General features: G+C 41.8%; 1 protein-coding gene across 7 annotated transcripts in view; it reads right to left on the reverse strand.

The window, feature by feature from the left end:
* PRDM16 (PR/SET domain 16) overlaps positions 1-16026 on the reverse strand; it is a 404189-nt gene that overhangs the window by 52804 nt on the left and 335359 nt on the right. For all 7 annotated transcript variants that reach the window (XM_048518726.1, XM_048518723.1, XM_048518722.1 and 4 more), the window contains 2 exons: positions 10017-10157; positions 1270-1372 (listed from right to left, as the gene is read on the reverse strand). In XM_048518726.1, the coding sequence (XP_048374683.1) occupies positions 1270-1372; positions 10017-10157 (244 nt within the window). The remainder of the gene's footprint in view (positions 1-1269; positions 1373-10016; positions 10158-16026) is intronic.

Below are 16026 nucleotides of genomic sequence, written 5' to 3' on the forward strand. Positions count from 1 at the left end.
AGCTGGCACTTAATCTGGGACCTTTGTTTGCATGGAAATCACATGTTTTAGGCCCCTTCTGCGCATGTAGAATAGTACACTTTCAATCCACTTTCATTGCACTTTGCAGCTGGATTTTACTGTGCGGAATAGCAAAATCCACTTTCAAACAATTGTGGAAGTGGATTGAAAGTGCATTATTCTGCATGTGCAGAAGGGGTCTGGCAGCTGACACCAGGGCCCTGTGTGAGTTAACCAGTTCCACAGGGCCTGGAATACGGAGAAGTTCCAGCAAGACTTTGGCTGAGGTTATTCGTGCATCCTGATGTCACTTGCCAGCCTCCCTACAGCAAAAACAACAATTACAGCCAACGTGTTGTCATCCAAAAACAACAATTACAGCCAACGTGTTGTCATCCCTTTCTGACTGCACCCATGGTCGAATAGTTAATGAAGGTTTCAGTTCAAGCTGGGCCGGATGGTTTTAACAGGCCCAAGTGGCTCGCCATCTTGCGTCTTTTATGAGATCTGTGTTTTTATTATAGTTCTTTAAATTAATACTGTGTATCAGTAAAATTGTTTTAAAATGTACGCCATCCTGAGCCCAACTTGGGTCAGGGAGAGCAGAAAATAAATTGAATTAAATTACATTTTTAAAAAAGAGAATCTCTCTCCAGCCTCTTCCACATATGCAGAATAATGCACTTTCAATGCACTTTCACAGTTGTTTGCAAGTGGATTTTGCAATTCCGCACAGTAAAATCCAGCTGCCAAGTGCATTGAAAGTGGATTGAAAGAGCATTATTCTGCATGTGCGGAAAGGGCCTCCATGTGAAGCTATGAAGCTGCCCTACACTGACCAATAATTCATCTATTTAGTGTAGTACTGTCTACTTGTAACGGCAACACTTTTCCTGAACCTCAAGGAGAGTATGGGCGTTTTCCCACTTACCTTCTGCCCCGTGCTACTGTAGCCAAGTAGCGCGGGGTCCCCCGGCACTCCGCACTACAGGGGCAGCGACAACACAGCCGCCCCGACGCTGCCGCTGTCACACCTCCTCAGCGCGCGTCATTCCTGGCGCTCTTGAAAACGGCGCCTTTAGATGACCCCGCCAGAAATGACACACGCTGAGAGTAGCACACGGCATAGGGGGCTATGAGTAAGTGGGGAAACGCTCTTAGTGTATGGAACAATCACATGAGTACAGAGGAGAAAATGTGCTTGCAGGAGGTACATGGAGGGGTCATGTCTTAAAGGGAAGCGTCTGGTGGCGGGGGGGCAATTCTCACCTTCCAAACTAGGTGGCATGTTCCCAGCAGCATAAGTGCTTTCTTTCATGTACATCAGCAGCTCTTCTCCTGGTTCTATTTCTTTAATAACTTTATAATAAATCTAGACAGTGACAAAAAGAAAGAAAAGAGGGGAAAAAACACATTAAAACTACAGAACCATTTGTGTTTGGTTTCGAGTTATTTGAACTGATCTGGCAAACAGGGAATGCTGATGCCAGACTCTTGGTCACTACTCTTGACAGCCAGGGATGATTTTTTAATTTCTTGCGCCTGTTGCTTCAAATCGAAAAACCCATTTCCATTTTGCCACCGCGTCATGCAGATCAAATCTGCGATTCTTTCTTTTCCTGCACCGCATTCTGAACTTTCCATGCATACTCATTAACCTGTGCATCTGTAAATCAGCATTACATATATTTTATACATATACACACTGCATGTATAAATAGTACTTAAAGTGCATATTAAATCCATACGGTATATGCTAACAAATCCACTAAACCACCAGCTAGAAGGAGAAAACTAAACCCCCTGAGTAACACAGAAATGGAGAGAAATAAAAAGGGAAACCATTCATTCATCCCTACAGGTGATTATTCCGTCTTCCTAGTGTTCTTACTCCATTATTGCCTGATATTCCTATAAGAAAAACATCAATAGGTACCAAAGCTCATCTCCTTTTTGGCTTATTCACAATATCACTTTGATGTAGCAAAGAGTCACAAGTTCAGTGGATTTTCTGGGTCTGGTGCCTGTCCTTGGAAAAGACCACCCCCCTCCAATACAAGTCTGGAGGTCAATGGATCCTCCAATCCAAATCCCATGTTATACTGCTAGCCATTAGGGTACTAGCTGGAGATATCCTGGGATTACACCTGATCTCCAGGTGACAGAGATCAATTCACCTGGAGAATACAGACACTAAGGAAGGTGGGCTATATGGCATTATACCCCATTGAAGTCCCTCCCCTCCCCAAATCCCACCTATGTCAAGCTCCACCCCCAAAACCTCCAGAAGCTGGCAACCCTATTGGCCATTCAGGACATGAAATACTGTAGATCTGTGGCCAAACTTCTCTTGAAAAACCACTCTGTAAGATGTCATGAAGCCCTCATGAGTCTTAAGATATGAAGCACTTCACAGCTCCCATGCCTACCATGGAAGACCACAGGAAATGTTCCATACATTGAAGGAGAAGAGTTTGGATTTATATCCCATTTTTCTCTTCTGTAAGGAGACTCAAGGTGGCTTACAAGCTCCTTTCCCTTCCTCTTCCCACAACAGACACCCTGTGAGGTAGGTGGGGCTCAGAGAGTTCTGAGAGAACTGTGACTAGCCCAAGGTCACCCAGCAGGAATGTAGGAGTGTGGAAACCAGATCTGGTTCACCAGATAAGCCTCTTTCACTCAGGTGGAGAAGTGGGGAATCAAACCCAGTTCTCCAGATTAGAATCAACCTACTCTTAACCACTACACCACGTTGCGCATGCAGAGCTGAACACTGAAGTTAATTTGCCACCCTTGTGGGTGAATTCTAGACTCTTCCTCGTTCTTTTTGCTTTCCCAAATTCTTTCCAGCTTTACTTCCAAGAGGCCTTGGACTAGTGACCTTTGAATGTGAACAGGGTATGGCTCCAATGACCTCACAGCTCCTACCCATGCAGGGTTTCCCTCATTCACTTCAGGGCAAAGTGTGAGTTTGGAATGTCTCCACCTGTGAAATGAATGAGGAAAGACCCCTGGAGAAGGTCCATATTGCTTTCATGCTCTGTACTGCTTTGAAGTTCTGTGTTGCGTTCAGTCAAAACTCCCGTGACCATTCACCATTCTCCACGACTGATGTGGGAGTGTGTTCACTGTTGCACATCAGCATCCCAGAGGGTCAGCAGGTTTGAAACATGCCAGCTCCCCCAAAATAAAATAAAAAAATAGCGAACCAGGAAATAAATAACAGAAATGCTAACCTTGTGGTCAAAACAATACACTATTGCGCAATGAAGCACAGCCATGTTTCAATTCTACATTATACCGTTTAGACAAGGTTTGTGCTTTGAATGGAGTGAGAAAACCTCCCGTTCCATATCTTTTCAGCTATGTGTATGGCTGGGAAGGCCACTGTTTGGCTTGCAGTGGAAGAAGAAGCAAGCCTTTATTGGCATAGACAGCAGTACAACAATAATTAAAAAAAAACAGATTAAAAAGCATATACAATACAAAATATATGTTAGGTCGAAGGAAATCTACTGGCGTTTAGTAATTTCCAAGAGAAAGTCTGCCACTATCATACAACTTGTCCAACAAGTAGTGTAATCTAATTAAATCGGGGAGATCGGGTAAATGTAAAGGAGTGAGATTCACATACTTGGATCTGATTTCCTTGAATCTGAGACAGTGAAGTAATTGGTGGGCCAGAGATTCAACTGAGCCATCGTTACATGGGCACAATCTTTTAGCCTTTTCTTGCTTATTAAATCTGCCATGTAACAAGGCAGAAGGCATAACGTTAAACCTGGCGAGCATTATGGCTCTCCTTTGGGCTTGCAGTGGCTTTTGGTACAGTTCCTCGTATTTGTTTGTTTTGTTCGAGGGCATGTTAGTGGTGTGCTGTTTTTGCATTACACGTTGTTTGTTACATTATATATCTGTGATAAATGTGAATACTGGTGTTGCTTTTATTTGCAATATTATTCCATTAATGTGAGGGCTTCATCCCAAGTATTGAGAACATTAAAAGAAAGGTGAACTTTTGAATATCCTCAAAATTGTCATTAAATTTGGTAATATCACTGACTATGATAAACAAAGCTTCAGGCAATTACGAGGCTGAAGCTGATCGGCTTAATACATATTAAAAACATATGAATGATATATATGACATGTATAAGAACTGTACAGCATAACTTTAATAGTCTACAAAATTGCATTGCTATTCTACTGAAAAAAAGCACAGGACAGACACTGTTAGCAAAATCCGCAATAAAAATGAAAGAAACAAAATTATTGACTATCAGCTCATTTTTGATGCTTCTGCATTCTCATCTTTTCAGCTCGCCCACAAGAGGGCAGCCTTCACCAATTAAAATAAAATTTGTCAACAAGAGACCCCCACATAAGGATCAACCTCAACAGTTCCACCCACCCGCTTTTCAGTTCATTTCGTCCTGGCTTCCAGACCATCTCTTAAAATATACCTTTAAGGCAACTAGTTAAGAAAGCTGTCCTGTCTCAAAAAATTCAAAATCCCGGAATGAAGCAACCCACAGAAATGCTTCCTTTAAAACACACGCACAAACAAACCGAGTGCACAGAAATAAATTTCAAATCCTCATACAAAAAGAGAGAAACACAAATACATATTTTTAAATGCAAACGGCATCTCTCCTCAGCCGAAGTTTGTAATATTTTATGAGACGGCGCAGAGTTCTAAGGATGTTCGTCAGCTTCTTAAAGATTACAGACAGTAAAGAGGAATTCTGCATTGCTCACTCCATTATTTGGACAGGGATGGTGCAATGAACTTATTTTATTTTAGATGAAATTCAAAGAGTTATTTGAGGTGGACTTTTGATTCCCTCCCACCCTAAGGTAACATAATTCTCAATCTCTACCCTGTCTGGAAGCAGTTCTGAGACTTTTCAGAAGTAGAGTAGGAAGAAAAACAGACTGATGCTCAAAAACATACATTAACATACAGAGCTCTTCGGGGATGGGGCGGTATATTAAATAAATAAATAAATAAATAAATAAATAAATAAATAAATAAATAAATAAATAAATAAATAAACAAACAAAATTTTTTTATATTGGTAGGGAGTGAGTTTGTTGGTTTCTTTGGATCCGACCCTCAATTGGCTTGCCTTGTTCTGTGTGATCAGCTATGGAGAAGGATGCCTTTCACAGCCCCCGCTACACCCCATCCTGAGACCATATCCCGCTGCAAATCAGAGCTTTAAAAAGACCCCTGCAGTATGCAGATGGCTAGACATGCACGAAGGGTCAGGGGAGAGGGAGACAGAAGAAAAGAAAGGGAAAACAAAATTAAAGCGGATGAAGCAATAAAAAAATCTGACCTGTTTTTGTCGTGCAAGATTTCCCACTGGAGAAACCCAGGTTAAATGTAGATTGTCCCAGTGTGTTATTCCAGAACCAAGAGATTGGACCACAAAAACCATTCTCTATGGGATTAGGAGGTGGTGGCAGGTATTCTAGCCCAGAGGGAAAAGGGGAGAGGGGCCTACTGCTGTCTTTGCAAGGGCACCAATCTAAAATATTCTTGCAGAAGCTCTCCTGTGCTCAACCCGTCCCCGATTACCTAAAACTTCATCTCTCAGACACACCCACAGCTTTTATCAACCCGGCCTCTCTAACATGAAGAATGTCAAGAGAGATTGCGGCCCCGTTGCAAGTTGAAGGAAAAGGAAGTTTGGGTTATGGATGCCAGCAGTCCTGAGTTTCAAACAGGCTGAAAAAAACACTGTATTTGTATTTAGGGAGGAGGGGGGAAAACTACACCTTTCTTTAACACAGTGTCCGGGATCAGGAGGCATCTAACCGTGAAAGAGTTCTTTTTGTTTAATAATTAGAATACAGAGCAGTTCTAGGTCTTTGCAGATACGACGTTCTGTCGATTTTGGGAAATGTTTGCTGAAAGGGTTTGTGGCTAAATTGTGGCATGGGGTTTAAATTCAGTCATGATTTTTTTTAAGAACGTGAAGACTTCTCATGCAACTCGGAAGATTAAATTCTAGTCCAACTTACCCAAGAGCTAGTCCATTTATTTAAACAAAGCATTGTGCGCTTCCCCGCAAACAGACTACACGAGCAATCTGTGAATTAACTAATAGAAGCAGACAACACGAGCAATCTGTGAATTAACTAATGGGCCCACTTCACAAATCTGAAGCAAGGCCCTCTTGCCTCTGCGGGCATGTGCCACACAACTCAGTGTGTGGAAATTTTTAAGGACCACAGGACTCTTTGTTCTTTGCCACAAATAATATTGCCTCACTGCAGCTGTGAGAAGGCGACTGCTAAGGTCTGTCAATTTGGCAGAGGTGTTGATTTTTTTTTTTTAAGTAAAGCTTTACCGTTATTAATGATAAATATGGTTCTCTCTGCATCTAAAGCAATGATTTGGGTATGGTGAATTGGCTGGCATCACAGGATGGGAGAGTCAAAAGAGTTATTTATAATGAGATATGTGAGGGAACATTTATTATTATCATTAATTATAGTATTAATAATATTACTACAGTATTAATAGTATAGTATTACTATGGTATTAATAATATTACTACTGCTATTACTACTAGTACTACTAATAATAATAATACACATTAGTGATAAATGCAATATTAAAATATCACAATTTAGTTCTGTGACAGAGGGTAGAACAGCTAGATTCCAGTCCAGTATCTGATGAAGGAATCTTTGACTCTAGAAAACACGAATCTCAAAAATCCTGTTCGTCTCAGAGGCGCTATTGGAGTCTAATCTAATAGTTCTATGTCGGTTGCTCCTGGGTTTATCTTTGGAAGACATCTGTCGAATCTGGCAAGGAGGACCGGTTATTCATTAAATGTCTGAGGGGGGAAAATGACGTGGTGTTCAGTATTCCTGGATGATTTTGTAACAGCGAATTGAACAGGGCACCCGGTAATCCAGGAATACAGTCAGAGGTGAATTTCTACAGTAATTTCTACAGAATTTCTACAGTAACTATTCAGATTCCAAATATGTACCTGATGTTTAACAAATGTTATATGCCTTTAAAAAAACATTTTTTCCCTTAAAGAGGAACAAACCATTTATCCTGGTTATAGCTGATTCAGCTTCTGGCTGAATTAAAAGACCTCAAGGAGATATGAAGGAGCTGGGCAGATTAATTTTGCCCACAGAGGAGACGATTCCGGCTGCAACATGCAAACAAAGCAGGGGAGAAAGTCTGCCTCCATGTCACTTGAAGGTTTAGAACTATGAGAGCAAAATAATTTCCTGCATTCACTAGTTCTGTGCAAACCTGGACAGTTTGAGCAGGTTCTTGTGAGCTGCAGAATTAATTTGGGGTTGCTGACCGCATTGAATTTATAGGCAAACACTGAAAGAAAGAAAAAATCCTGACTTCAGTATTGATAGCTGCTGTTTAGGAGTTTGGGAATAGATAGCGTAGAATCCCAAATAAAGCTAGAAGGGTCTAACTCTCCTTAAGATGGTACTGTCCCCATTCCTGGTCCTTGAGCTTTCTCCCTAGCTTTCTCCCCTGCTAGAGTCCTGGATAGGGATTCCAGCCTCGGGGTGGGGACTAGGGATCTCTCAGAATTATAGAATACAGAGATCAGTCCCCCTGGAGAAAATAGCTGCTTTGGAAGGCTCCTCTGTGACATTATAGCCTCCCCAAACCCTGTGTCCTCCAGGCTTCATCCTGAAATTTCCAGGAGTTTCCCAACCTTGAGCTGGCAATTCTCCCCTCCTGCTCCCCACCAGCGGCCGGGGAAGAGGGAGCACGTCGCACCCCTAGTCTCAGGTACCCATCGGAGGAAGAGGTGAAGCATGAATGACCCAGCTGCTAGAAGAACTCGGCGAAACGCACAGCAACACAGAATGAATTTACCGTGCCGATTTTTCCGTTGCAGAATGGCGAAGTGTATACATCAAATGGGGAAATCACAGATTCACTTCAGACAAGGGGAAAGCAAAATTAAAACAGGGAGTCAAAACAGCTGTGCTGAGAAATCTGAAAACATCCCTAAAGCCATCTCAAAATAATGTCTAGAAATACGTCAGCATTTTGAGTGCAAAATAAAAATAACAGTTTTGGCTCCAATGAATGAAATGGGTGTTAACAGAGTCGTGTTCATTGTTCCTGCCCTTTATTATGAAATGATTGACCTGCTAACTCTTGCCGTCATTTTGTCAAACTTTTCGTTTAGTAGGATTTTTTTGCAATTCTGCTAAAGGTTCTTCTTTGGTTGAAAAGGCTGTTCAAACCATCAGGTCGTGTTTTAAACTGATTCTTGTGGTGGTAGGAATGTGAGTGAGGATGATTTTTACATGCAAAAAAGGCCATTGATGCATGTTATAGGTGATAAATAATACGATCCCCCTCATTAAATACAAATTTCGTTTTGTGCTTTAACTGGCACACTACTTTCTTTTTTTTTAAAAAAAATATCTGGATTGACAACTATCAAGGGAGATGTGGGTTTTCTGGGCTATGTGGCTGTGGTCTGGTGGATCTTGTTCCTAACATTTCGCTTGCATCTGTGGCTGGCATTTTCAGAGGTGTATCACAGAGAGAAGTGTGCAGTGTATCACAGAGAGAAGTGTGTAGTGTAAAGTGTAACCCACTTCCCTCTGTGATACACCTCTGAAGATGCCAGCCACAGATGCAGGTGAAACGTCAGGAACAAAATCCACCAGACCACGGCCACGCAGCCCGGAAAACGCACCACAACCAGTTGAATCCGGCCGTGAAAGCCTTTGACAATACATATCAAGGGAGATTTTGTTATATCAGTGTCAGGTTTAATGGAAGGCTTCCTGGGGTTTTCAAAATGATACCTTTCAGATTGACTTTTTTTGGCACTCATAAAAACACCCACAAGCGCTTCCTGGGTTATTTATTTATTGAGCACTGTTTAATGGAAAGGAGGAGAAACACCAACCAAAATAACTGATCCAGCTCTTCCTAGTCTTGTGGAACAGCTCAAATATTTGCATTAGCTTCGAGAAAGCTGAAAAAAAAAAGGGAAGAGCATCTTCTACTGTGGTTTAATCTGGGATTGAGCATTTGAGATTCTGTATTTCAGATAGAAAATGCATTTGCATATGCATTTGAAAATACTTCTATCTGGATTCTCAGGAAACTGTTTAAAGCAGCTAACAACGATATGGTGTACCTTCTTAATTAAAAAACAAAACAGCAACAGAAAGCTATCTGTTCTTTTAACTATATCTTCATTATTTGAACTCAAAAGGAAAGGGGGAGATTTCAGAGAATTTTGCTTTGTTTTTTTTAACTTTTGTTAATCCTTATATTTTGTATTTAATTAAAAAATACAGCACAATTACATGACAATAGCCATTTAAAAATACTTCAGGAGAAAGAATTAAAATCTTTCCTAAGCCACCTCAGGCCTGTTTCAAAAGCTTTCTCAAATAACAAGGCAGTGAGCAGTGATGATCTGCTAGTGGATGATATTCCGCAAAAACAGAGTCACAACCAAAAGGGCCCTGTCACATATTCTTGGCATAAAATTTAACCCCCGTGTAACCAATTTCCTGCCCTCAAGGAACTTAGAAGTGGGTTAAAAAATGGTTCCCAACAATAATGAACTTTTCCCTAGTCTCTATAGTAAGGGCTACAGAGGCTAGGGGAGGCAGCCTAGAGAGTCATCAGGAAGTGACGTCACATCCTTCCCAAACCTCCTACGAAATCTCCTGGCCTTTGCTGTGGGAGTATTGGGAATTACAGATGATAAGTAGACATATTTAGAAGAGGGTGGTCCTTGAAACCCACCTAATAAGCTATCTTATCAGATATTCCATGCATTTTGGAAAACAACATACAAGAGTCCTCTTGCTATATGACCAGTGGTTCATCTAGTACAGCCTCCTTTATCATCAGTGGCCAATCAACTCCCCTGGAGGGTCAGCAGACCAAAATGCATTAATAAAATTGAATTCACTTGTGGAGAAATAGGCTGAGACAGGGCAGAGAGATTTCAAATAGAACCAGACCGTACCTGGTCATTTATATGACATGCTGCGAGATTTTGCTCTTCACTGGAGCACGCCATTCGGATGTACTTCAACCAGTTCCCGTTTCCATTTCCTGTCTGACTGGCATCAACACAGAATTTTTCAGTGCCCAGGTCTTCACCAATCTGCAAAAGAAGGCCAGAATATTATTATATAACAATTAAGGAAAATGATTGCAATGGAAGTTAATGACATTCCAAGGTTTTTTTTAAAGCCCAATAAAGATTTTTTAAAAAAAGAAAGAGATGTCCAGCAAACACTCCAGCCATTCAGTTCAAAGGACACTTCTGTACCTTCATTCAGAGCTATTTGCTAACAAAAAAACAAACTTCCAAACAACCCTTTCTGGAAACTGCCGAGCTAAATTTAAAATATGTAAAGAAATATTAACATATTTATTTCTAGGGTTGCTGACTCCAGGTAGAGAAATTCTTGGAGATTTGGGGAGAGCCTGGGGGGGGGGGGGGTCAAGGAAGGGTGCCATGGATTTGAAGATCATAAAAATGCTGCAAGAGTGACCAAATTCTGCAATTCTCAGAAATACTTAAAACACCCACACGCGTGTGACTGGGTGTGTGGAAGACAGTGAAAAGAGAGAAAGAGAAGACAATGACCTTTAAATAAAGATTTTTGTTTCTTTTCAAAATTCTTCTCAAAGCAAGAGATTGCCACCTTCGACTTTCTTCTCACAGGAAAGGTGACACCGTTGCGAGAAGATCTATAGGCAGGTATTGAACATTTTCACACCCAAACCCTCGCAGATGCAAACGTCTCTCTTAAGCCGTGGGTAATTTCCTGTTGTGATTACTGTAATACATGCAATGCCCTTTAATATGATTTGGAAGCTTTAATGAAGCACAAAATGTGGGTGTCTAGCTATCAACTGGGAACTGTGGAAGCGAGAGAGCATCGTGCAACCCTAACCAGGCACTGACTAATTCCAGGTTCAATTCAAAGCTTGGGAGTTATTGTTCAGTGATAGTGCGCAGGGAGGTGGAAAAGTCTATCAACAACAGAGAACCAAATTGCCCATATCCCTTTGAGGTCTTTTGTCCATTTCCTTTTAAACACCTCTGGTGTAAACAGCACTGTGATGTCCCCTCTTGGTGGGGGATGAAAACTACCACTGTGAGAACGGCTTCTAAACCTGATATCCTTTGTAAAAGAGTTAACTGAACAGAAAAAAAAATCTTCTAGGCTACTAGGTAATTTTCCACATCAGAAATTTAGTCTGTCCCCCACTTCTGTTCCAAATCTCTTCTCTCGTGGCTAGCCTCTACCTCTTCAATGTCTTTTCCCCACTCATGAAAAAGGGTGTCCGCCCTACACACCTCTTCTCATAACCTGTTTCATGCAATAGGAAAAGCGGACTTCTCCAGCATCTCACCCTGACCAATCATGCATTTGGGATACAAAGGACCCTTCTGCACAGGCCGAATAATGCACATTCAGTCCACTTTCACAGCTGTTTCAAAATGTATTATCGAAGGCTTTCGCGTCCAGAATCACTAGGGTGTTGTGGGGTTTCCGGTCTGTATGACATTGTCAGTAGCATTTTCTCCTGACGTTTTGCCTGCATCTGTGGCTGGCATCTTCAGAGGATCTGATGGTAGTAAAACAAGTGGAGCATATATACCCGTGAAATGTCCAGGGTGGGAGAAAGATCCATTTAACAAGTGTAAATTAGCAAGTGTGATTTGCATGTGTTGAGTGGAATCCACCCATTTTAACATATGTTTTAAAGTGGATTTTGCTATTCTGCACAGTAAAATCCAACTTCAACGTACATTGTAAGTGGATTGAAAGTGCATTATTCTGCATGTGCGGAAGGGGCCTTAGATGAACCATTACAGTTTTGAGATGTTCACATGAACTATATACGCATCAAAGGATCTGGATTTTCCCCCCTTTCTGCTTATTACTGATCTCTGTATATTATTTTCCAGTTCCTTTGGGTCAGAGGTATTGGGACCAGCCCATTACAGAACCACCAAGCACCAGATTCAATTCCAGCCTTCCCACTCGCCACTTTGGTCTGTTCCATCAAGTAGCACTCCGGATCTTAGCCCAAAGACTTGACATCAGAAGCTCCGAATTAGCAAAAGCCAAAGTTAACAGAGGAAATTTTTTAGTCAGAATTTGCAGGGCCTTTCGGGTTGTTTTTTGAGGTTTCCTGCTTCTCTAATTTGGGAGCTCTCTCTGGTGAGTCGTTTAGTCAGATTGCCAGGAGAATCTGTCATCAGTTTTGCTAATGGACTCTCTGGGTGCACGAAGAAACGTACCAGCCATGAGCATCGGTGCCCAAGCGCCTGGTGACTACAACACCACTTTGTAGATGCATTAAACTTCCTCTCCCCGAGAAGATTGCCTTTGACAGCTTGGCTGATGTGCTAATTTTATTTGGCAACAGTGAGAAAGAGGTGGGTTTTCTTAAGTCGCTTTAATGCAGGCGCTGTTTCAGAACAATGCGTTTGTTGGTCCTGAGGGGCAGGAAACTGTCCCCCCCCCCCCCCCGTTCTGCCTTCAATGCCCCAATTCTTATTTTAAAATTTTTTTTTTCATTAGGGTTATCTCAGCACTTTCAAAACTTTGGGCCAGAACACAGAACAGAGATTCTGCATGCAATAGAAGGGAAGGGAAAGAGCTGTGGCCCCTTCTGCACAGGCAGACTAGTGCACTTTCAATTTGCAAGGGGATTTTGCTATTCCGCACGGATAAAATCCAGCTGCAAAGTGCATTGGAAGTGGATTGAAAGTGCATTATTCTGCATGTGCGGAAGGGGGCCTGTACTTGTGCAAGTGAGAAGCTGACTAGAGTAGAGAATCTTCTGCAACCAAAGGATTAACACAATGCCTTGCTGGTGGGCCTCAGCATTTTTTCCCTTTGCCGTTTTCACCACTGCTCAGCCTCGCTGCCTGCCTTATTTCCCCCCTTTGCACGTTGCTTTGATCATTTCACTTCACTCCATTCTATTTTTTGCACTGGGTTCTTTTAACCATTTGAGTTCAGTTAATGTATGGGATCAATTTGTAGAATTTGCTGCCACAGCTACAGAACACTGGCTTAGATAGAGGACTAGACAAATGCATGTTCAGCAGGGACCATGGCAGCTATAGTGAACAAACCATATACAAAAATACCACCCAAGCCAAATGAAATAAATATGTAATTGCAAAGTTTAACCTCAGTCTGGAACAAACCAGAGCAGTCACAAGCACTTGGGAGTTAAATAACACTCAAAAATATACACCATAGTTAGCAATGCCACCAAGGCCCCTTCCGCACATGCAGAATAATGCACTTTCAATCCACTTTCACAATTGTTTGCAAGTGGATTTTGCTATTACACACAGCTGCAAAGTGCATTGAAAGTGGATTGAAAGTGCATTATTTTGCACGAGCAGAAGGGGCCCAAGTAATGCATAAACCAGTGCCCAGAGACATGGTACATGAATCACTGGTATGCCAAAACCCTTTGTCCATAAGAACAGAACTGTTTAAAATACAGGGATACATGATGCCCACTTGAGAGACTAGTTCACCCATCAATCTCAGCAATTCTCATTTCTTGGGGTCTTTAAGTGATTTTGTCAGCTTTCTATGAGATCTGAAGTTGTCTGGATCACTACAGAAGACTCTTAAAACAGTTCAAAGCATTTGTATCTCCATAGGGTTAAGACATGTTCGGCTGATTCTTGGTTGATGCTTCTTCACACAATGTGTAATTAAACGCTGATAAAAGGTGTAGCCCAAGCATTGGGTGACTTTTAACAGAAGGACTAAGACAAATCCATGGAGGAGAGACCCACTAATGACTATCAAACATGATGTTTAAAAGGAAGCTCTAAGACCAAGTGCAGTCTACCTCTGAATACTGAAGCAGCAATGGGGGAGGTTTTAGCCTTCACACCCTACGCATTTGCTTCTGTGGGAAACAGGATGCTTGACACAGTTGACCTTTATTCTGGTCCTGCAGACCTCTTCTGGTCTTTCTGCCATCTACAAAAGCGGTCCTCATACCTGGGTTTTACAACCTGACATTAGCAAACATCACCAGTGCAAGAAACGTTCCTCCAAAACACTGTGTGGGCCTTCTTCTTTCAACAGGTTATCACAAAACTACAGGAGTTCACGGAGGGTAAAGGTTTGCAGCAAACTACGCAGCTGACCACAACTTTACACATTTGAAGCAGAGGATTTTGTGTTTTGAAATCTGCTGATATGGGTGGGCGGGAAGGAATGGCACACCCTCCCTGTGATGCTATTAGTTGTGGGTATACTGAAGTTTGGGCAGGAAGCTATGCTGAGAACCAAAATAAAAGAAAAAGAAAATGTCATACTTGGGGGAAGAAAAACGGACCTTGTGACCTTTCTTTCTTTCTTTCTTTCTTTCTTTCTTTCTTTCTTTCTTTCTTTCTTTCTTTCTTTCTTTCTTTCTTTCTTTCTTTCTTTCTTTCTTTCTTTCTTTCTTTCTTTCTTTCTTTCGTTCTCCTTTCTTTCTTTCGTTCTTTCTTTCCTTTTGTCTCTTCACCCTTTCCCTACACTTGGTAGTTTAATAAGACTCTTTTTTTGCTTTCAATGCCCTCATCTGTGGCTTTTGAGAAGGTGTGAACAAGGCAAACTCTACATACATTGACAGTAGAAGCTCGATCACATTTATACCCAATGCTGTAAATATCTCTTTATACTCAGTGCTCAAGGGGAAGACAGTATCTTGCTGTAATCTTTATAGCCTAAGGCCCCTTCCGCACACGCAAAATAATGCGTTTTCAAACCACTTTCACAACTGTTTGCAAGTGGATTTTGCCATTCCGCACAGCTTCAAAGAGCATTGAAAGCAGTTTGAAAGTGCATTATTCTGCATGTGCGGAATGAGCCTTAGTTTGATTCCCACTCCTCCATGCGAGTAGCAGACCCTTATCTGGCAAACCAATTTGTTTCCCCACTCCTACAGTCCTGCTGGGCGATCTTGGGCCAGTCACAGTTCTCTCCGAACTCTCTCAGCTCCATCTGCCTCACAAGGTGTCTGTTGTGGGGAGAGGAAGGGAAAGGAGCTTGTAAGCCACCTTGAGTCTCCTTACAGGAGAGAAAGGTGGGGTATACATCCTCCTCCTCTTCTTATTCTCCTCCTCCAGCAGTTCTGACCTGTTACCCATCTGGAGGAAAAAACTGGGGAAGCGATGGGGTAGCGGCTGCAGCAACTGAAGCTGGACTTTTGAGCTCTCGTTTTTGCCTCTGTGAACCTTCAGACTGCTACAGAAGCTGGAAAAAGATTTGGTAGGTTCTCATAGACTAGTCTAAGGGATCAGTGTGCCTCTCCTAATATCGTTTTTTTTAGCTGAATAAAAAGTTATGACCAAGAGGGTAAGGATATGACAGAGGTTAACAAAAGGATGATTCATGCCGAGTAAGGGACAAGAAACAATTGCCTTGTGTTCGCTCAAAATATTAGATCATCTGAAGATGTTGATTTGGTTTCCGTGGGTTTTCTCCCCAAATTTCAGATACCACAGTTCTGTTCTGATCTTGCACAATTTGAAATCACAGTTTGACGCACCAGTTTCTGCCGTGCCTCTCTAGTGAACAGGAACAATGAAAACACTTGAGGTCGAGAAGAAGCCGGCACTTTGCATTAAATTATAAACGGAAGCAGTGATTGGAATTCCTTACAAAAAGGATTCAATAAGCAGGAAATGCGTAGTTACAAAAGAACAGAACAGAATTGAATGTTATTAATAAATATAGGTATAAAAGAGAATATTATTGAGATAGTGCCACACCCCATTTAGATTAACAAAGAGTTCAACCTTGGTCTTCATGGTGTGTCAGAGACGTGATAAACAGAGAGGCATGGTACACCCCCATTTGGGAATGTACCATGCCTCCAAAAGAGTTTTCTTTTTAGACACACTTAGGATTCCTCTCAGGCCCTTTTCGCCAGAGGCGTATCAAGGGGGGAAAGCACCAGGTCCACTGGTGCATCCTCCGCCCTGT

Source organism: Sphaerodactylus townsendi, linkage group LG16, assembly GCF_021028975.2.
Source record: "Sphaerodactylus townsendi isolate TG3544 linkage group LG16, MPM_Stown_v2.3, whole genome shotgun sequence".
In the NCBI taxonomy this organism is placed as follows: Eukaryota; Metazoa; Chordata; class Lepidosauria; order Squamata; family Sphaerodactylidae; genus Sphaerodactylus; species Sphaerodactylus townsendi.